This window comes from Myiozetetes cayanensis, unplaced genomic scaffold, assembly GCF_022539395.1.
Source record: "Myiozetetes cayanensis isolate MyiCay16 unplaced genomic scaffold, myiCay2020 scf34, whole genome shotgun sequence".
Classification (NCBI taxonomy): Eukaryota; Metazoa; Chordata; class Aves; order Passeriformes; family Tyrannidae; genus Myiozetetes; species Myiozetetes cayanensis.
This window is the reverse complement of record NW_026087566.1, coordinates 3,135,707-3,156,127: the sequence shown is the minus strand read 5'-3', so window position 1 is coordinate 3,156,127 and position 20,421 is coordinate 3,135,707. Positions and strand designations below refer to the sequence as shown.

General features: G+C 70.0%; 1 protein-coding gene across 1 annotated transcript; it reads left to right on the top strand.

The window, feature by feature from the left end:
- Positions 1–256: 256 nt before the first annotated feature.
- On the top strand, positions 257–20,269 carry RARA (retinoic acid receptor alpha). Its single transcript, XM_050327522.1, is given in 10 exon segments — positions 257–378; positions 6,918–7,215; positions 16,948–17,096; positions 17,219–17,344; positions 17,346–17,361; positions 18,119–18,279; positions 18,368–18,544; positions 18,628–18,832; positions 19,014–19,172; positions 19,573–20,269. Coding segments are annotated over 9 exon segments (1,383 nt in total). The 5' UTR covers positions 257–378; positions 6,918–7,037; the 3' UTR covers positions 19,785–20,269.
- The last annotated feature ends 152 nt before the right edge of the window (positions 20,270–20,421 follow it).

Sequence of the window (20,421 nt, the reverse complement as noted above, 5' to 3'; positions counted from 1 at the left end):
GCGGCGTCCCATTGGCTGGCTGGGCGGGCCGGGGGCGGGATCGAGATGGAAGGGGCGTGTCCTCCCGCTGCTCCCCCCTCCCTCCGCCGCCGCCGCCGCCGCCGCCGCCGCCGCCGCCCCGCCCGGCCCAGCCCCGGGTAAAGTTTCCCCGCGAGCACATGACTCGCAATGGCCGCGGCCACCGCTCGGTGAACCCCGGGAGCCCCCACCCCACCCCTCCCTCACCCCTCTAAGCCAGGGCGAACCCCCTCCCTCCCTCCCTTCCAGCTTCCCCCCACGCCACCCCGCCGCTTCCCGGTGCCGCCGCCGCCGCCATGCAGCCACCGCCGGGAGCTCGCCGGGTGTAAGGATTTCGGTGTTGGACCCTCCCGTGAGCAGGTAATGAGTGGCCCCGTGGGGCGGTGGGGAGGGAGGGTCTTGGTGCAGCTTCGGTACCGCCTCTGGGGATCCCCCTCCGGTAACGGGGGATCCGGGGGATCCCGGGGTTCCCGCGCGGGGGGGGCAGGGACCCCGCTGGGCTGGAGCTGCCGGGAGCACCGGAGCCGCAGCCGGTTCTGGATTGTGGCTTTACCCCCCCCACACACCGTGTTCCTACTCCGGGCTCGGGGTGCCGGAGTTCCCCTCCCGGCACCGACCGCCGGGGCGCTCCCGAACGGCCGCGCTGCGGCCCCGCCGCGGAGAGGGCTCCGCTGCCCCGCACCGCACCGGGGATCGGGGGGCGGCCGCAGAGCGCGGTGCCGGGGGTGCTCCCCTGGGATTACCGGGCCCCCTCCCGGGGCGCGCAGCCACATTCCCCCGGCGGCGGTGGGGGGGGCCGGGGCCGCTTCCCTTTTCGGGGTGCGGCGGGGCCAGGGCCCGGCGGGGGAGCAGGGCCGGGGGCGCGGGGGCGGCGGGGGCCGGGGGCGGGAGCGGCGTCTGCGCCGTTTCCTGGCCGGCGGGCGGAGGAAGCCATCGCTCTGCGCGGCTGACAGGGCGGCGGCGGGCGGGGGCCGGGGGCCCGGGGAGCCGGGCGGGGGCGGCGGGGCCCGGGGTGGGGGACCGCCCGCCGCCGCCTCCCCACCGCGGCAGCTGCCCCGGGGCGGCGGAGCCCCGCGGGGTGTGTGGGGGTGGGAGGGTTGGGGGTGTTGCCCCCCGGGGGCTCAGCGGGGGGATCCCCCCCTCGGGCACGGGCAGCAGCGCCCCGGGTCGCGGGAGGGCCGGGGCAGAGCCGAATCTGTGCCCCTGCCCCCCAAATCTGTGCCTCTGACCTTTGACCCCTTTGGTGGCGGGGCCGCCCCGCAGCGCGGCGGGTGCTGGGGAGATACGGGTGGTTCCCCACGCCGGTTTCCCCCCGCACCGGGGTGCCGGGCAGGCACCGGCTGGAGGCTCCGGGTGCGGCACCCGCCGCCGGCCCCGCGCCGGGATTAGCGGGTGACGGCTCGGTGGCTTAGCGGCCCCGCGGCCACCGCTCCCGGGCCATATGTCACCCGTGGGCCCCCACCCTGCCCTTGGGGGTGACCTTGCTGCGGCGCGGGATGCGCCTGCTCCCGTGGGTGCCAGCGCTGGGGATGCCTGGAGGTGCCCTGGTGGGTTGTCCAGTGCCCACCGATCGCAGCCCCCCCAGGTGACACGGTGACACGGCCACTGCCAGCGGGATGGCAGGAGCAGGGCAGTGCCCTGTGCCCCATCCAGCACTGCCCGGTGCCTGTGGCTGCCCCATCCCACAGGGATGCCCAGCTGTCCTCGCACACCTGCCCGTGTCCCTGCGCTCTGTCCCCGTGGCCACGGAGCCTGGGGACGGCCCGTGCCACCGCCTGCCCTGCGGCGCTGGGATTCACCATCCCGCCGCTCCGGATCTATTTATATCCAGGAGGTTCTGGCGTGACAACGTGCCACACTCAGCTGCGCCGGCCATGCGTGCCCTGAGCCGCCGTGCCCTCAGCCACCGTCCTGGCGATGCCCAGCGCCGATGCCAGCACTGCCGCCGAGGGGGTGGCTGGGCTCTGGGGTCCCCCAGCCCTCTTTGGGGTGCTGCTGCAGCACGTCAGGGCTGGCAGAGCTGTGTGTCCTCCGCGGTGCGTGCCTGCAGAGCCGAGGTGCCCCACGCCACGGGACACCCTGTGCCGCAGGGCCCCCTGGCAGTGCCAGCCCCGGGGGGGGCCGTGGCGGGCGCGGAGGGGGGGGGTGCGATCATATCTGCGGTGACACATGTGCTGATTACGGAAAATGGGTTAATCTCCCTGCGGCTGGAGGCGGCTTAGCGGGGGGTGGCTCGTGGCAGGGCCCGGCGAGGGGCCGCGTGCGCCCGCCGTGGCCTCCGCTGTCCCCGCTGAGCCCCGGCTGCCAGGCTATGACAGGGGACAAGGCGAGGGGACGTGGCCGTGGCACACGGCCGCACGCCCGCCTGCAGCCAGCCCGGGCGCGACGCGGTGGGTCGCGGTGGCTGCGGCACAGGGGCGGTTTGGCCCCCCCAGGTACTCCAGGCCCCGGCTCCCAGGAGCCTGCCCGGGCCGGGGGCACGGTGCCACCAAATCCCGGTGCCCGGGGGTGTCGGGCGGCCGCCTGCCCGCCGGGTCCCCCGCGCTGTGTCCCGAGCGGCCCCGTGCCAGCTGCACTTGTCTGCCGGCTGTCGCCGAGCCAGCGAGGGCTGTCTGGGGCCGCGCTGTTCCCGGCACGCCATTCCCAGGGCGCCGGCTGCCGCCGCAGCCTCGGCTAAAAACAACCGGGGCTGCCGCGGGCGGCTGCCAGGACACCATCCCCCTGCTTCCCGGGAGCCCGCAGGGGACCGGGATGGGATAGCCCGGGACATCCTGGGCCTGCAGATCCCTGCACTCATCCTGACGGTTGGGATGCAGGGGTTGGGATTGGGCTGGGCCTGGGGGTGTCCCCTCGTGGGCAGGCAGGGGTGGGTGTGAGTGAGGGTCCCCAGGGTACTGTGTGACCATCCCACGGTGTGAGGGGCTGGTGGGGGGCACTGACCCAGACACCGCTGGACCTTTGGGACTGGCCTGCACCTCCCACAGCACCCGTGGCGCAGCCAGGCCCGAGCGGTGCCGGTGGTGGCCTGGCACAGCCATGGGGGCTGTGGGGGGGGCTGGGGCACCTGTTCCCGCAGAAGAATGGCGCGTCTGGCGGTGGGTGCGGGAGGTGTAACCGGAGTGGCGCGTTCCCCGCGTAACCGGAGTCGGCCTGGCCGCAACAGGTGGAATTTCAGCGTGTGGCTCCTGGCAGCAGCGGGATTTGGGGTGCCGGGGTGAGGACCCACGGCCTGGGGCCTGCAGCCACACCTCGGGGTGCCTGTGTGCCCCCATGGGGTGGGGAGGCCAGTGTGGATACCACCCCTACTGGCATGGACACCATCCCCGTGGGCCAGAGTGGGGTCCCTGGCCCTGTGTCCATGCTTGGGGAGTGGCAGTGGCCCATTGTGGGTGGTGACTGCCCCGCAGAGCGTCACCAGTGCTGCACAGGGACCTGCGGTGGGGCTGAGTGAGCCCCTGGATGTGCTGCTGCCCCTGGGGAGCTGCGGGATGCACGTCCTGGCGTCTGCACTGTCCCCAGCACTCCCAGATTCCCAGGTCCCAGCAGCCCTGACTCTGGCACAGGCTGCCTGGCCGAGTGTGTGCCGCTGGCTCTGGCCGTGCCGCAGGCTGGGCATGATTCACGCCTGCCCGGGGACGTGAGAAACGTGACGGTGACTCACGGTTGAGAGCTCTGGGGATACGGGGAGGGGGTCTCACTCAGCGGCCCTGCCAGGGGGGCACCTCACCCCCCGTGCATGGTGCTGGCTGGGCTGGGGGGGCCGGTGGCGGCTGGGGGGGCAGCGGGGCCAGCCAGGTCTTTGGCCTCGCGTGCGAGGCCACCCCGGGCTGGCTCTGCCGGCAGCGAGGAAACCGCAGGCTGCGACCGCAGCGGCTCCGCGGGCGCTTCCTGCCCTGCCCGGGGGCTGCCACCCCGTGCCCCCCCAGCCCAGCATGGCACCCCCGCCTCTGCACACACGCCCTGGGGGCAGCCTGGCACTGGGAGGTCCCTGTTGCCTGTCCCGGTGAGGACAGGGGACGTGGGCAGCAGCCCCTGCCAGACGTGGAGAGTGCAGAGGATACTGGGGTGGTAGACACTGTGGTGGCAGCAGGGATGAGGGACTGGGGAAATTAAGTGGCAGGTCAACAGGGTGACAGACTCTGGGGTGACAGGGGGCTGTGGCAACTGGGCCAGGGCTGAACTGAAACCTATCTGCCTGGGAATCGAGAGTGGCAAGGGGAAGCTGCGGTCGGGAGCGTGGTGCCCGCCGGCGTGACAGGAAGGGCTGGGTTGCTGCCCACTGCCCTGCCAGGCACCCCCAAACACCCCCCCAACTCCACTTGCCCCCCTCTGCCGGGGGGGCCAGGGCGGTGCCCCCGCTCACCGGCGTGTCACATCCGCTGCCATCGCCGAGTGCCCCGGCAGGAAGCGCGGCTGGGTTTGGGGGTGTGACGTGGGCACCGGGGCTGGGGGTGCTGCCTGCACGGAGGGGTCTTCAGGGAGCCTGTGGGTGGGACGGGGTGCAGCTGGCTGGGGTGGTCATGGGGAGGGGCTGCCGTGGTGCCATCCTGGTCCCTCTGCGGTTGGCATTGGCTGTGCCGGATGGGGGGGAGCAGGATGGGGCTGTGGCACTGAACCCCGCCTGGGGGGGGGTCACTGCGGGGGGGCTGCCTTTTTGGAAGGGGTCACTTGAGGGGCTGTGCCAGGGCTTCATGGCCTGTCTGGGTGTACACAGTGGGCTTTGTGCCCTCTTTGGGGTCATGGGTGGATGGTGGCCCCCCCAACTATGTCCCCTGGCCATGTCCTCCCCAGGCTGTGCCCCCCCTGAGCTGCGTTGCTGCCAGCCCTGGGAATGGCTCTGGTCTGCGTGTCCATCCGTCCGTCCGTCCGCTCCCGGGGGCCACCCCCGGCCTGGGCGGGAGGTTCCTCGTGGCTGGATTTGGCCCGGGCCCCGCAGCAGCGTTTTCCACGGGGCTGGAACGAGATGCTGGATTCCAGGAAGCTCCGGGCCCCGTCCAACTCCTGCAGGGACTGGAGGAAAAGGCGTCGGGGCGGGTGAGCGTGGGCCCTGCCGAGGGGCTGCACGGCCCCTGGCCCCCAGCTCTGGGAGGCTCTGGGAACACAGCTTGGCCAGGACACCCAGGACCTCCATTTGGAGCACCCAGGACCTCCATTTGGAGCACCCAGGACCCCCCAGTTGGGCCACAGTGTCCCCCATGTGCTGGGGGCAGTGCCGGCACGTGGTCCCATGGGAGCTCCCATGGGCGACAGCTCCTCCTGCCCACCAGGACCCCCAGGAGCAGGACTGGCCTGGATCCCTGGACTCTCCTGGCCACTGCTGCTCCTGTGGAGCGTTGGGAAGGGGCTGGGGGGCCTCTGGCTGGGTTGGGGTGCACAGTGACCAGCCTGGTGGCGTTGGCCTCGCTCGGTCCCAGGCCGGCAGCGTGCGGGGGGGCCGGAGCGGGTTGAGTAATTGGGCCCCGGCACGGCTGGCGTCGTGCCCGGCGAGCACTTGGCACCAGCAAACATAAACAGTTCTTCCCGCGCCTCCCTCCCTGGGCTCCCCTCGGCCAGCATGACTTGGGGACTGTGGCCTGCCCGGGGGGGCCACGGGCAGCCCCCCACACTACAGGCCGTGGTCCTTGCACTGCCATGGGGGGACCCCATGCGGGGACTGTCCCTGGGCAGATGCTGACCCGGCATCTGGCACCGTGCCCTGGTGATGCCCATGGGAATCCCGCGTGCACCGGGACAGCCTGGGCTGGGCAGGACGTGACCCCCACCCAGCTGCTGCTGGATGCCCTCCTTGCAGATGGCTGTTCTGTGGGTCTCCTCGTGGGTGCTCCCCACGGGTGGAGGGCAGCGCTGGGACGGTGGCATGGGCAGTGCTGGTGTGAGCTGGGAGAACAGGGGTCCTGCCTCCAGTGGGTGCACCCAGCTGGGTGCTGGGGGGGTGAGCAGGGCCATGCCCATCCCGGCCCCTCCCCAGCGCCTCGCCGGGCGGCCCAGCCTTGTTCCTCTGGATCCTTTTCCGCCTCCGCGGGGCCGGGAGCCAGCGCTCTCGGCAAATAAACAGCCCCCGCCGGGCCCCGCGCCAGCGCTTAAATAAACAGCCAGCCCGGGATTGTGAAAGCCCCGCGCCCCCCTCCCCACCGCCCCCCGACCGGCCTGGGCAGAGGGGTCCGTGCCCGCTGGCCTGGCGTGGGAGCTGCCGGCACACGGCACGGCCTGGCACATGGCATGGGGCGGGGGCTGCGCCGCGACGGGCAGAGCCCTGCCCTGCTGGGGGCGGCCGGTCTGAGCCCCCCGGTGCTGTTCTGGGGGGGCTGTACCCCCTCCTGCCCAAGGCCGGGTGGCTGAGCCCCCTCGCGCTCGGCGCAGGCGTCGGGGGAGCGGAGCCGGGGCGGGCGTGTGGCCGTGACGGCAGAGCCGGGCTGGAGCAGAGCCGCTGTCCTCAGGGGACCCCGCTGTGCCCGTGTGCCCCCCCTGCCCCCAGCTGCCTCGCAGCCCCCCAGGCTGGGGCACAGGGTTCTGCTCCCCGGGATCTGCCCTGTGCCCCTGCTCCCATGCCAGCCCTAGGGGAGCAGGTTTGGGGCTGCGGTGTGGCCGCTGGCTGGAGAGGGTGCTCTGTGGGGCCACAGTGTCCCCAGGCCGTCCCCACACCGTCCCCTCATCCCCCCCTCACCACTAAGCCGGGATTAGGGAGCTGCGCCTGCCGGTGCCGCCGTCCCGATGTCGTTAATCGGAGGGATCGGCGTTAATCCCGCAGGGAGCCCTGGACCCGGCCGGCTGCGCCCTCCTGGGGCCGGGAGGGGATGTGAACCTGGGGGGGCTGGAGGCACGGGTGGTGGGTGCCCCCGTGGGGTGGGGCTCAGGGGTCTTAGCCCCTCTGCTAACCCCCCTCTCTGCTCCCCCCGCAGCGCCGCAGGACCAGCGTCACCAGCGAGGCCAGCCCGGCAGCGGGGCACCCGCGGGCCCCATGCTCTGCTCGCCCCTCGCCCCCCGCACCTGAGAGCCCCCCCGCGCTGGAGACCCCTGCCATGGCCAGCAACAGCAGCTCCTGCCCCACGCCGGGCGGGGGGCACCTCAATGGCTACCCTGTGCCCCCCTACGCCTTCTTCTTCCCGCACATGCTAGGGGGGCTCTCGCCCCCCAGCACCTTGGCCGGCATCCAGCACCAGCTCCCCGTCAGTGGATACAGCACCCCATCACCTGCCAGTGAGTACTGCGGCCTCGGGGGGGGGATTGTTGGGGCCCCCATGGCTGGGGGGGGCATGTGGGGAACCCTCCGTGCCAGTGTCTGTCCACAGCATGAGCTGGAGGTGCCTATCCCAGGCTGCTGCTCCAGCACTGGTCCGTGACCTGTCCTGGGGTGGTGGCACCAGTGAGGGGGTCTCCCTGCTCTCAGCCACTACCCGTGGGGGATCTGTGTTTGGGGTGCGCCAGCTCTGTGACACGAACTCTGGATGCTTCTCCCCATGAGTGCGCCTGGGGAAGCTGAGGTGGGGAGGGGACAGTGGCCCCGCCGGGGTGTGTGTCATTAATTGTGGTGGCACGGCCACCTTCGTTAGTGGCTGTGTTATACCCTGGTTATGAACAGCCCCGCAGGCCCTGGTCAGGGTGTCCCCAGCCCCGCCGTGGCCAGGCCGGGTGCCGGGGGGCTCGGTGGGTGCTGTGTCCCCACGGTGGCTCTTTGTTCGCCGGGGGCCGCCGTGGGGAGGCGATGAAGGCGATGAAGGTGATCATCATCGCGGCTGCTCCCGATTCCATTTCCCCGTGACAGGGTCGTCCATCACGGGCCTGGTAATCACCGCCCGCCGCGCCGGCAGCTGGGAGCCGCTGGAGGTGGGCTTCCTCCGGGGGTCCCCCTCAACGAGCACCCCTCAGTGTGCCTCAGTTTCCCTGGGTGCTCCCTTGGGTGCCATGGGGTGGCTGCTGGACCCTTCCCACCGCAGCCCCGCAGTCAGTGGCTGCCCGTGCCTGTTCCCGAGCCATGTGGCACTGAGTGCCCCGCGGCGCCCGCTGTCGGGGAGAACCCCGTGGGTCGGGGTGTGGCGGGGCCCCCCCGGCCCGTCCTTGGCCCCGGGGGCCGGTGCAGGTCCGGGCAGGGCCAGCCCTGGGTGCTGTCCCCCGCCGGAGCCGCCCCGGCGGCGGTGGGACCCAGTGGGACCAGTTCAGCGACTGGGTGTCGACGGGTGGGGCCACTCCCCCGCGCTGGCTCTGGGGCCATTCCCAGCGTGTGGGAACAGGCTGGGGGGGCCACCTGCGTCCCCCCTTTCCCTGACACTGGGGACAGGGCTGCAGGCGGGGCTGGAGGGTGCCCTGGGGCTGATGGCTGGCGGGTGAACCGTGCCTCAGTTTCCCGTTGTCCTCCATCGGCTGCCGCCCGGGGTCCCAGGGGGTGCAGAGGGTGGGGGCACTGTGTCTACCCCCCCTGTAGCACCCACATAGCCTGGCCAATGACACGTTTATGTAGGTCCTGCAGAATTTGGGTGTCCTGCAGTGCCACTGCTCTCACTCCTGGTGCTGCAGCTGGCGGGGGAAGTGCTGGTGTCTGTGTCCCGCCTGGGAGGGCTGTGGTGGGGGCTCAGTGCCTCCACCCCCTCCTCACACATGTCCGGCCCCGCCACTGGTCCACCCTCTCCAGATGTGCTGCAGCTGCTCGGCCCCGGGGCCCATCTGACTGGGCCATCCTGGGGGTGCAGATCCCCGCCAAGGTTCGACTGGGTACCTCAGAGCGTACCCAGAGACAGGGACCTGGTGGGTTGGGAGCTGCACATGTGTGCTCACCTGACGGGTGTGCATGTGTGTACCCGCGTGTGCCCGCTGTGGGGTGGGTGCGTGTGCGTGGAGCTGTGTCTGTGGCACCGTGTGCTGCCGGCAGTGCTGCTGTGCCTGTGTGTGTGCACAGCTGGGCTGTGTGGGGTGTGCACGCCTGTGTCATGTGTGTGTGTGTGTGTGTGCCTGCAGTGCCCGTGTGTTAACACCACACGCAGTGCAGCGTCACTCATGTCCCCGTGCCAGGTGTGTACATGCGTGTCAGTGCATGTGGCGGTGCCAGGGCTGTGCCTGTGCCCTCATCCCTGTCCCTGGGGGCTCAGTGTCACTTGGCTGTCCCTGGGGGTCCTCTCCCCTTGCCCAGTGCTGGCCCATGGTGGATCTTGGCAGGGCCATGAGGGGCTCCCTGTGCAGCTGCCCCCTCGGACCCTCCCTCGCCCTGGTTCCCAGGCTGTGGGAAGCGGGACCCCAGCCCAGCCCCCTCTGCAGCCAGGCCCCCCCCTTGGCCCCACTCTGGGCTGCCGGGACGGGGGGCCCCACGCCCGGGCTGGCCTGTCACCCTACCCGCTGGCTCCGGTTTCCTCCGCGCCGCAGCCGCTCCCCCGCAGCGCCCCGTAATTAATTAATTTTTAAAAATTAATGAGCAAAACGTGCTCCCTGAAGGCCGGGGCCCACGGGGAGGGGGGGCCGTGGGGCTGCGGGGCCCCACTCGGGGCAGGGGCCGAGGAGGTCCCGTGGGGTGCGGTGCTGGGGACCCCCGGCCCCCCCATCCCTGCCCCCGGAAGATTGATGAGGCGCTGGGCCCCCGGCCTGGGAAAGCCCATTAGGCGGAGGTTCTCTATCACTGTCAGGGGCCGGGGGGAGCCGCCTGCTCCAGCCGGGAATTCGCCGGGCTCAAAAGCCGCTGAAGGGGATAAATGGGGTCTTTTGAAGTGGGCGGGTGAGAGGGGGGCTGCGGGGGGCTGCGGGGCCCCGAGGTGCCGGCGTGGCGATGGGGGAAGGGGCCGTGGCCAACACCCCAGGGCTGGGCTGGGGGGATGTTGTGTGGGGGTCCCAGGCATCCCTGCCCGTGAAGGTGTGACCCTGCCCTCCCAAAGCCACCCCCTCGGCATGGTGGGGTCCCTGTGGGGTCCCCATGGGCTGTAGGGGTTGCGTTTCCATCGTGCTTTTGGGGGCATCTTGTGTCCCCTCAGAGCATCATCCTGGGAGTGGGGCCAGGAGGATGAGGGGCTGGGAGTGCTGCTGTGGGGGCCTGTTTTGGTGTCCCAGACCTGTGGTGGGATGTGGCTCAGGGCGGGGTGTCCCCATTCCCCTCACACCGCGGGGCTGCGTGCGGGGTGTCCCCTCGCCCAGTTCCTCTTGGCTCTGGAATTAAGGTTTTGGTTTTTTCTTTTTTTTTTCTTTTTTTTTTTTTTTAATCTCTGTTTCTTCCTGTTGCCGCCGACGCGGGACTGGAGGGGATGCGGGCCGGGAAGGGATGTGGGAAGCGGTGCAGGAAGCGATGCGGGCCGGGAAGCGCTGCCCGTCGGGGCGGCCGCCCGATGTGCGGGCACAGCCCGGGCGCGGTGCCACCGCCCGCGTCCCCTCCACCGTCCCCTCCGTCCCCTCTGCCGTCCCCTCCGTCGCAGCCACATTCTTTCCAGCGCTGGTAAATGAGTCAGAGCAGACATTTGTCATGTTCGCTGCAGGAAGTTGGAGCAGCGCTGGGCTTTTGTTCGAAACCTGCTGGCTAAGCAAAGCCCGACTTGCCATTATTATTTAAACAGGCGCTGCCGCGCTGCGCGGCCCCGCACGCACACACGGACATACGGACACGGACACACGGACATGGACACACACATGGACACACGGACATCCAGACATGGACACACACACGGACACATGGATGTACAGATGTGGACACATGGACACACACACACATGGACACACAGATGCACACACACGGCACATGCACATGTGTGCACAGCCACACACACACACACGTGTGCAGCCTCACACAGCATCAGGAGCGTGTGTGCACTGTCATGGGGGGGTGTTTGTGCATACAGTGCCATGTGTGTGCTCACTGGTGTGCACACACACGCGCATCCCGTGCACACTCCCTGCCTGCCGCATGTCCCTGCGCAGGGCCCACATCCTCCTGCCCGTGTCCAGCCGTGCACACACATGTGCTCCTCCTGCCCATGGCCTGTGGGGGTTCTGAGGTGCCCCTCTCCCTCCAAGGGCACCCCTGGGGCAGGCAGTGTGGGGGCCGTGGCGTGGCAGAGGCCGTGTGGCCGCCATGGAGCGGGGAGGTCACTGCTGCCACCGCTGCGGCAGGAAGTGGCACCCCCGGGGCCTGTCCTTGGCGTGTGACTGTCCCTGCTCTGTGCGGGCAGCACTGTCACCACTTGGGGGTCCCTGGGTTCGGGGTGTCACCTCCAGCAGGGCCCTGTGTGCAGGGCCAGCGTGGTGGCACGCGGTGCTCTGCCCTGCACAGGTCACATGCAGGACACACAGATACACACACACACACACACACACACACACATACACATGTGTTCACAGGCTCAGCTGCTCCTGTGCTCAGTGGGACAAGGTGTCACACACATGTACATGTAGGTGCAGGATGTTTGCACATGTGTGTGCCACAGGCTGTGTGCAAACGCACCTCCCCGAGCACCCAGCACGCGTCAGGCAGTGAGAACATGCATGAACACACATGCACACGCATGTACACAGACACACATCCCCCTCGAGGGGGGGGCCGGGGGTCAGGCCGAGGTGAGCCCTTCCCACGGGTTCACCCGCAGTTCACCCGCATCCCATTAGGCAAATGAGCCGCGGCTGCCGGGCAGCCCCCGGGACCCCCCCGGGACCCCCATCCCACGCCCTGCTCCGTCGGGCAGCCCTTGAGCCCCTCCCGCCCTTCCGTGAGCCCCTCCCCGTCCCCCTCCCGCGTGGCGCTGCCCCCTCGTGTCCGTGTCCCCCTGTGTCCGTTTCCTTCTGCGTGTCCGTGTCCCCACGTGTGTCCGTCACCCCCCCGTGCGTCCGAGCCCCCACTTCATGTCCGGGCCTTCTGCATGTCCGTGTTCGTCTCCCCCCACCGCGTGTCCGTGTCCGTGTCCCCTCCCGTGCGGGTGCCGGGGCGGCCCCGCGGCGCGGAGCGGGTTAAGCGCGGGGAGGTGGCGGGTGCCGGGAGGGACCGGGGCTGGCGGAGCCGCAGAGCCGGCGGGGCTGCGCCTTCCTCCCCTCCCCCCGCCTCCTCCTCGTCCTCCTCCTCCTCCTCCTCCTCCCTCTCCTCCTCCTCCTCCCGCCGCCCGGGCGCAGAGCGAGCGGCAGGGCCGCTCCGCGGGGCGATGGACGCGCGGCGCAGGGCGCCCCGGGGGCGCGGGGGGGGGCACTGACCGCCCGGGGCCGCCCCGGCCGGGGGAGCCGCCCCCGCCGCCCCGGGGCCATGTACGAGGGCGCGGCGGTGGCGGGGCTGCCCCCGGCCCCTTCCTCCGCATGGATTTCTACGGGCCGGGCCCCAGGGCTGCCCCCGCCGCCCCCGCCCTGGAGCAGCTCCGGCCGCTGTAGGTACCTGCGCCGGGGGCGGGCGGGCCCCTCTCCGCCGCATCGGGCCGGGGGGAGCGGCCCCGAAACCCGGGGAAGGGGAGGAACGGGACTGCGGGGCTGGGCGCGGGGTGCAGGGCTGGGTGCAGGGGCTTGGCTGCCGGCGGGGGCTGAGTTGGGTGCTGGTCTCAGGGGTGCCGGGCTCAGTGACCCCCGCCTCAGCCCCCTCCCCACCCGCTCCTTGCGCAGATGCCGCCGGGCTCCTTAAACACCCCCGTCCTCATTTCGGGGGGAGTCGGGACACCGGGGCCGAGTCCGGTGAGGGGGGAGGGCGGGGGGTCGCCTCTCGCCCTCGCTTCCCGCGGCGGGGTCCGGGCAGCACCGTCTCCGCCGGGAATTTCGTTCCCTCCTGATAAAGGCTCCGGGAAAATCCAATTAACTACAGACGGAGCCGCCGCTGCTGCTCAGGCGAGGGGGAGCCCCAGCCTGGCCTCCCCTCCCTGCCGGGGCTAGGGAGGTCCCCCTGCGCCGAGGGGTCGTGGGTGTGGATGTGGGGCCCGGCCAGTCCTGTTGCCGCTGGGGGGTCATGTCCAAATGTCCCCCGTTGGTCCCCCCATTCCGTGCTCTGTGCAGAGGGGGCACGGGAAGCGTGGGGACACGACCGGACGGGGGTGGGCAGTGGGGGCACATGGGCAGCGGACCCCGAGTGCTGGCCAGCCTGGGGACTCCCCCCGGCATGGGGAATGTGGGGTCCTACTGTGCTTTGTGCCCACGGCGCGGAGGGCGAGTGGGGCTTGGGGGGGCCGGAGGGGTCCCGTGCCCCCACAGTGGGCAACCGCTGCCCTGGCACTCTGGGGCCACCACAATGGCCTAGGGAAAGAAAGTCCTGCTCCATGCGACTTTCACCCCGATAAGGGCAGGGGGGGGTCCATCGTGGGAGGCCCATCGTAGGGTGCCCGTGGCTGGCGCTGCGCGGGGGGAGCGCGGCCGTGGCCCCCTGTCTCGCTCCCCCCATTGTCTCGGGGCCGCTCGACCTTTGCGCTGGCACCGAGCGCGGCCGAAGGGCCTTTGTCTGCGCTGGGGACACGCGGGGGCTCCCGCTGCCTCTGTGAAGGCGGGGGGGTGCTGTCTCCGAGCCCCTGTGCAGGCAGGGTGGGCAGGGGGGTCCTGGGTGCCAGTGCCACCCCTTAGCGCAGGTCCCCCTGACTGTCCTGAGTGGGGTAGCTGGGGGCTGTTGTGTCCTCTCTGTGCCCACCCCCGCCAAGTCTGGAGCCCCCTCCGCGTGGGCCGCGGCGCTGGGTGGACACGGGTCCCCTTCCCAGGCCGGGGCACCTCGGGGCTCTGGTCACGGTGGCTGTGACCTGGCGGGCGCGTGGGCGGCGGGCGCTGGCGGGACTCCCTGGCAGGGTGCCCCGTGCCCGACGTCACACGAGGTGCCGTGTCTCCCCGGCCCCGGGGGTGCCACAGCCTGCGGCGGGGCTCGATGCTGTCGGGGCGGCCGTGCCGTGCCTCAGTTTCCCCAGGGGCGGCTGTGGCTGTGCCCGCTGACCCCACGGCGCTGGCAGCTGGCCCGGCGCGGCCCTGCCCTGCCCTGCCCGGCGGGACATCGCCGTGCTGGCACAGGGGCCAGAGCTGCCCTGGAGGGCACGGGGAGCCCACCCACCCCCCTCAGCAGGGCAGAGGCCACACCACGACCAGGGAAACCGAAGCACGAGGCAACCCCCGAGGGCAGCGGAGGGGCCTGTGGGAGCCCACCGAGGCAGTGGGCACCCCCTGCCCACGGGGGGTTATGTGCTGCAGGGAGGGTTTTGGGGTGCTGGGGGAGTTTTGGGGGATTTGTGGGTTGGATTGTGCGTGGCACCACCCTGCTGGGCACAGGGTGGCCTCACATGGCCTCACAGGAGCTGTGGGTCACAGATGGGTGTGTCTGGGGTTTGGGGAGCCCAGGCCCTGGTGCTGGCAGGGGTCAGAGCCCGTACTGTGGGTGAGGTGTTCCCTGGGGACCAGGCAGTGACCGGTGGACACGGGCAGGACCAGGCACCCCCACTCACTAGGGCGCCCCACGGCTCGGAGCTCCCGGGACCCTCTTCCCTCCCCCTTCTCCTGCAGAGGCGCAGGAATCTGGGGCACGTGGGATCCTCATCCGCAGGGAAGCTCTGGGTGGGCGCCCTCCCTCCTGTGGGGGGCTGTGATCCCTGGCACGTCAGTGCCACCACACCGGGCCTGTGGGGACCCCCGGTGACCCCCACTGCGACCCTCAGGTGGGCTTTGTCCCCGTCCCCCCACTCTGCGTGCCGTGCTCTGTCCCGGAGCCGTGGCCGGGTGCTGGCGGGGGTGGTGGCGGCCCGGACCGGGTGTCCCTGCGGGCGCTGGCACACGGGGTGTCCCCGCGGGCGCTTTCCCACGCCAGGGCGGGGGTGCGGGTGTCGGGGTGCCCCGGGGTCCCCCGGCGCGGGCAGGAAGCAGCCGGCGGGGCCGCGGGCGGGGGCGGCGCGTTCACCCGGGATCCGGCGGAGCCGCAGCATCTGGTCTGCAGCTGGAGCCGGGCTCCGCTGCCGGGGTCCCCCCTGCTGCGGGGGGAGCGGGCTGGGGGAGGGGGCGAGCCTGGGCCTTGAGGTCCCCCGTGTCCCCAGCTGCACCCCCTCACCGAGCCCCACGGGAGGTTTGCACCCATCCTGCCTGCTCAGCACCTTTGGGTGCTGCTCCGTGCCCTCCCCAGGGCACGAAGGGCACCCAGGCCTGATGCCACCGTGGGTGGCTCCTGGGGAACTGGTCAGGCTGGCAGCTGTGCCTGTGTCCGTGTCCCCTCCGCGGTGGCACCGCAGTCCCTTTGCCGGTGCCGGGGGTGGCAGGGGATTCCCGGGGTGCTGGCGCAGCTCCGCCAGCGCAGGGACGCGGGGGGGGAAGCCGGGTCCCCTCCCCCCTCTGCGCCGAGCACATCAAAATCTTGTCAAATCCGCGTTTTGTGAGTGCAGCTCTCCACGAGGAAGTTCTTAAATTATATAAAAGAGGCGATAAATTATAGACGACGTTCGCTCAGTCACTTTAATGGCTCCGCTCCCTCGAGTGGCAGCGGTGATTTATTCAGCGCCGCCCGGGAGCTCTGCCCGGCGCGCTCGCCCCCGCGCCCAGTGTCCCACCCCACACACCCCCTCCCACCCTGCACGCTCATATCCCACCCCACACGCTTGAATCCCACCCCACACACGCTCACATCCCACCCCACGCACTCACACTCCCCTCCGTGCCCACGCATCCCACCCCTCACGCTCCCCTCGTGTCCTGCACGCTCCTGTCACACCCCACGCTCGCCCCTCCCTGCTGGAGCCTGGGGACAAGTGCCAGGGGTGGCTTTGTCCCGTTGTCTCCTCCCTGGCCCCATCCACACGCCTGGCCTTTGGTGAGGGGCTGTTGGCACAGCCCGGCTGGGGACCCCCACCTCTCACCCATCACCCCCCTGGGTCCCCCTCCCCATTGGGACCCCTCCGCCGGGCTGGGTGTCCCTGGCCCGGCCTACCCGCAGATCCCTGGCCCTGGGGGGACTTGGGCGGCCGTGGGGCCCTTTTTGGGGTGCAGGGGCCGGCAGAGCTGGGGGGGGGGCCGGGCTCCCCCGCCGGGCCCGGCCTTTAATATCCTGTTTGACTGGTTCGCTTGGCTCCGCTGCAGAAAAACATTCGCAAACATCCCGGAGCAGCCGGGGAGCTCTTTAACCCCTGCCTGGCTGTGCCCCGTGCTGAGGGGGGTACCCTGACTGTGCTGAGACCACCCCCCCAGTGCCAGGGGCTGCACTCCAACTGTGCTGAGCCCCCCAAAGTGCTGGGAGTGCACCCTGGTGCTGCTGAGCCCCCCTAGTGCCAGGGGCTGCACCCTGATGGCGCTGAGCCCCCCTCCCCCAGTACTGGGGGTGCACCAGGATGGGGAATGGGGCTTGGCCTGGGGGGTTTGGGCACCTCCTGGGGGATCCTGGAGGACAGGGGTGTTCCTGTGGGGCAGGAGGGAGCTGGGTCATCCCACAAAGCTTTTGGGTGCGGGAAGAGGGGGCAGGAAGGTCCCACAAGGTTTTGGGGTGCAGGGTCACCCCCATGCTCCCAGGTCCATTGCAGCACATGGTGGCCAGGGGCTGCTCTCAGGGATTTCCCCTGCCAGGGATGCCAGCTGGGTGTCGCCATCCCCTCCTGGGGGGCTGTATTTTCGCTGTGGGGTCACCCAGTATGTAGGGTGGGGCGCACTGTACATGTGGCCACATGTGTGAGGGGATGTGTGGCACTGACCCCCTCCTCCCCTGGTGCCAGTTCTTTACCCCTCTGTCCCTCCATCCGCCGGCAGCGCCGCCCAGACCGGGGGCTCCTGGGATCCCAGGCCTTTTCTTTGCTTTTTTTTCTCCCCCTTGTTTTTTTTTTTTTTGTCTGCCTGAATTCCACATCGTCTCCGTGACCTGGAAATGTCACGTTGCATCTTCCCAGCTCGCGTCCTCTCCCCTGCTGGCCCCGCTCGACCTGGCGCCAGGGCCGGGGTGGGCAGCGTGGGGCCGGGACTGCCGGGACCCCCGGAGCCTGGGGATAACCCTGGGGTGTGGGACAGGGGGTCTCTGCCTGGTGGGGGGCTCCGTACCCTGAGTGCCACCCCTTTCCCCCACAGCGGTGGAGACGCAGAGCACCAGCTCGGAGGAGATCGTGCCCAGCCCCCCCTCGCCCCCGCCCCTGCCCCGCATCTACAAGCCCTGCTTTGTGTGCCAGGACAAGTCCTCGGGGTACCACTATGGGGTGAGCGCCTGCGAGGGCTGCAAGGTGAGTGCTGCCCCTGTCCCCATTGTCCCTACTGTCCTCACAGTCCCCACAGCTCCCCTGGGCTCCCTGGGGTGCTCGGGGTCCCCGTGCTGGGCGCTGACCAGGGTGTTTGGGGTCCCCAGGGCTTCTTCCGCCGCAGCATCCAGAAGAACATGGTGTACACGTGCCACCGGGACAAGAACTGCATCATCAACAAGGTGACGCGCAACCGGTGCCAGTACTGCCGGCTCCAGAAGTGCTTCGAAGTCGGGAATGTCCAAGGAGTGTGAGTATGGAGTCAGGGATGGGGATGGTGTCAGTGATGGGACAATGTTGGGGGACAGTCAGGGGTGCTCTGGGGGCGATGGGCCATCCCAGCAGCCCCCACCGTGTGCCCAGCGAGGCCCTGGGGGCGGATGGGGACCCCCTGGGATTGTGTCACAGCTCGGCAGTTGCCCGGGCAACGCGTGATTGATAGTGTCAGAGATAAACGATGCCGATGAGGCCTCCTGGCGCTGCTGGCAGTTGTCATGGTGCCCGGCTGTGCCCCCGTGGTGGGTGCCCGGGGGCCTGGGCTGCAGGGGCGCAGCTGCCTCCCCGAGTCCTGCCCCATCTGCCAATCCCTGGGGGCTCGGGACCCCCGGGAGGGGCTGGCAGAGGCTGGGGGAGCTGGGCACTGCCTGGGCGGGGGTTCAGCATCCCAGGGGCCCACCCTCCACCTAAGGGGGGTCCTGGCCCCCCCCCAACCCACAGAGGCTCAGCCCCTTGGGGCCAGGCCTGCTCCCAGCTGCTCCCCCCTCCCCAGCTGCCACCCCTGGGGTCCCCTCCATGGGCCCCTCACCCAGCGTGATGGCTCAGCTGCCGTTTCTGTCCCTGGGGTCGTTCTCTGCTGCGTTGGCTTAGCAGGGCAGAGCTGAGCACCATCCCCATGGTGAGGGGGTGGGCCCCAAGTGGGACAGAGCGTGGTGGGGCTGAGCCCCCCATCCTGGGCAGGGGCTGGGTGGCTTTGGGGACAGGTGACCCTGACCCTGCTGTCCCCACAGCCGTCCGCAATGACCGGAACAAGAAGAAGAAGGACGTGCCCAAGCCGGAGTGCTCGGAGAGCTACATCATCACCCCCGAGGTGGAGGAGCTCATCGAGAAGGTGCGCAAAGCCCACCAGGAGACCTTCCCCGCGCTCTGCCAGCTCGGCAAATACACTACGGTGAGTGTCGGGGGGTCCCAGAGGGTCCGGGGGGGGCTGGGGAGGGCGGCACCCCCTCCGTGCCCTGACCCCCTACTTCTCCCTGCAGAACAACAGCTCGGAGCAGCGGGTGTCCCTGGACATCGACCTGTGGGACAAGTTCAGCGAGTTGTCCACCAAGTGCATCATCAAGACGGTGGAGTTCGCCAAGCAGCTCCCCGGCTTCACCACGCTCACCATCGCTGACCAGATCACCCTCCTCAAAGCTGCCTGCCTCGACATCCTGGTGAGCAGGGGGAACAGGGACAGGGAGGGGACGGGGAGGGGACACCAGGCTGAGCCCCCCCATCCCTTTACCCTTCCCCCCAGATCCTGCGGATCTGCACGCGCTACACGCCGGAGCAGGACACCATGACCTTCTCGGACGGGCTGACGCTGAACCGCACGCAGATGCACAACGCGGGGTTCGGGCCCCTCACCGACCTGGTCTTCGCCTTCGCCAACCAGCTGCTGCCGCTGGAGATGGACGACGCCGAGACGGGGCTGCTCAGTGCCATCTGCCTCATCTGCGGAGGTGGGTGCTGGGCTGGGGGTGCAGGGGATGGGCCCCTGGCCTGTCCTACTCCAGTGGCTGAGCAAGGAGACCCCATACAGAGCCCAAATGGTGACCCCACAGGAGCTGGGCTGAGTCGGGGGTGAGGGGGATGCCAGGATGTGCTGCCTCGCCCCCTAACCACTGTGTGCCCACTCCCCAGACCGCCAGGACCTGGAGCAGCCCGACAAGGTGGACAAGCTGCAGGAGCCGCTGCTGGAGGCGCTGAAGATCTACGTGAGGAAGAGGAGGCCCAACAAGCCCCACATGTTCCCCAAGATGCTCATGAAGATCACGGACCTGCGCAGCATCAGCGCCAAGGGTGAGGCTGAGGAGGGAGTGGCCGCTCCTGTGGCGCTGGATCCCGGGGGAGCATCCCAGGGGTGTTGGGGGGTCTGGGTCAGTCAACGTCCTCTAGAGGGGACAAAGAATAGGGGGACAACCCCAGCACTGCACTTTCCAGAGATCATGGTGAGAGACCATGTCCTTTGTCCTTGGCACTCAGGGACCAGTGCAGATGAGGGGTGCCCGTTTGGAAGCGTCGGTTTGGGTGTCCCAGTCCTTTGGGTGCCGGTTTGGGCGTGGCAGTTTTTGGGTGCCATTTTGGAGGTGCTAATTTCAGGGTGCCGTCTTGGGGTGCCGATCCCGAGGGTGCTGGTTTGGCAGAGCGCCATTTCGGGTGGCGCCAGCAGCACCCTGCTGACCCCGGGCCCCTCCCGCAGGCGCCGAGCGGGTGATCACGCTGAAGATGGAGATCCCGGGCTCGATGCCGCCGCTCATCCAGGAGATGCTGGAGAACTCGGAGGGCATGGACACGCTGGGGGGGCAGGCGGGAGGACCCCGTGGGGGCAGCCTGGGACCCCCCCCGGGCAGCTGCAGCCCCAGCCTCTCGCCCAGCTCCAACCGCAGCAGCCCGGCCACGCACTCGCCGTGACCCGCGCCCGGCGCGCACCAGGACAGAGCCCGGCACGGCCGGGCACGGCGGGGACCCCGCGCCCCGGCCCGGCTGCAGCCCCCCACAGTGGGGCGGACTCCTTGGCAGGCCCCCCCGCCGGAGCAGCCCCCGCGGGGAGCCCCTCCCAGCCCCGGGCCCAGCGCGTTGGTTGAGTCACATTTCAGGGGCGCGGGGACCCTCGGCCGCGGCCCCGGGGACGCCCCGGCCCCACCAGCACCAGCACCCACGGGATCGCGACCACCGAGCCACTTCCCCCCCCTCCCCGCGCCCCACCCCGACCGTCCGTGTGTGTGTGGTGGGGGGAGGCCCAGCCAGCCCCGCACGCCGAGGAAGCAGAGTCATTTAAAAGAGAAAAGAAAGCAAAGTATATATATATAAATATCTATAAATATCTATAAATACGTTTTAAAACCTTTGTAAAAGTTTGGAGGGGTTTTTAGGCCTGTGCAGGTGGAGGGGGCACGGCGGGCGCTGCCGGGGGAGGTTGGGGGTTTGGGGGGCACACGGTTTATTATTATTAAATTTTTTTTTTGTTGTTGTTGAGATTTTAGTGGATTTAGAGTCGGGGGCACTGGGCGGGCTCCTGCCCCGGCCCCCAGGCGGGAGGGGGCTGTGG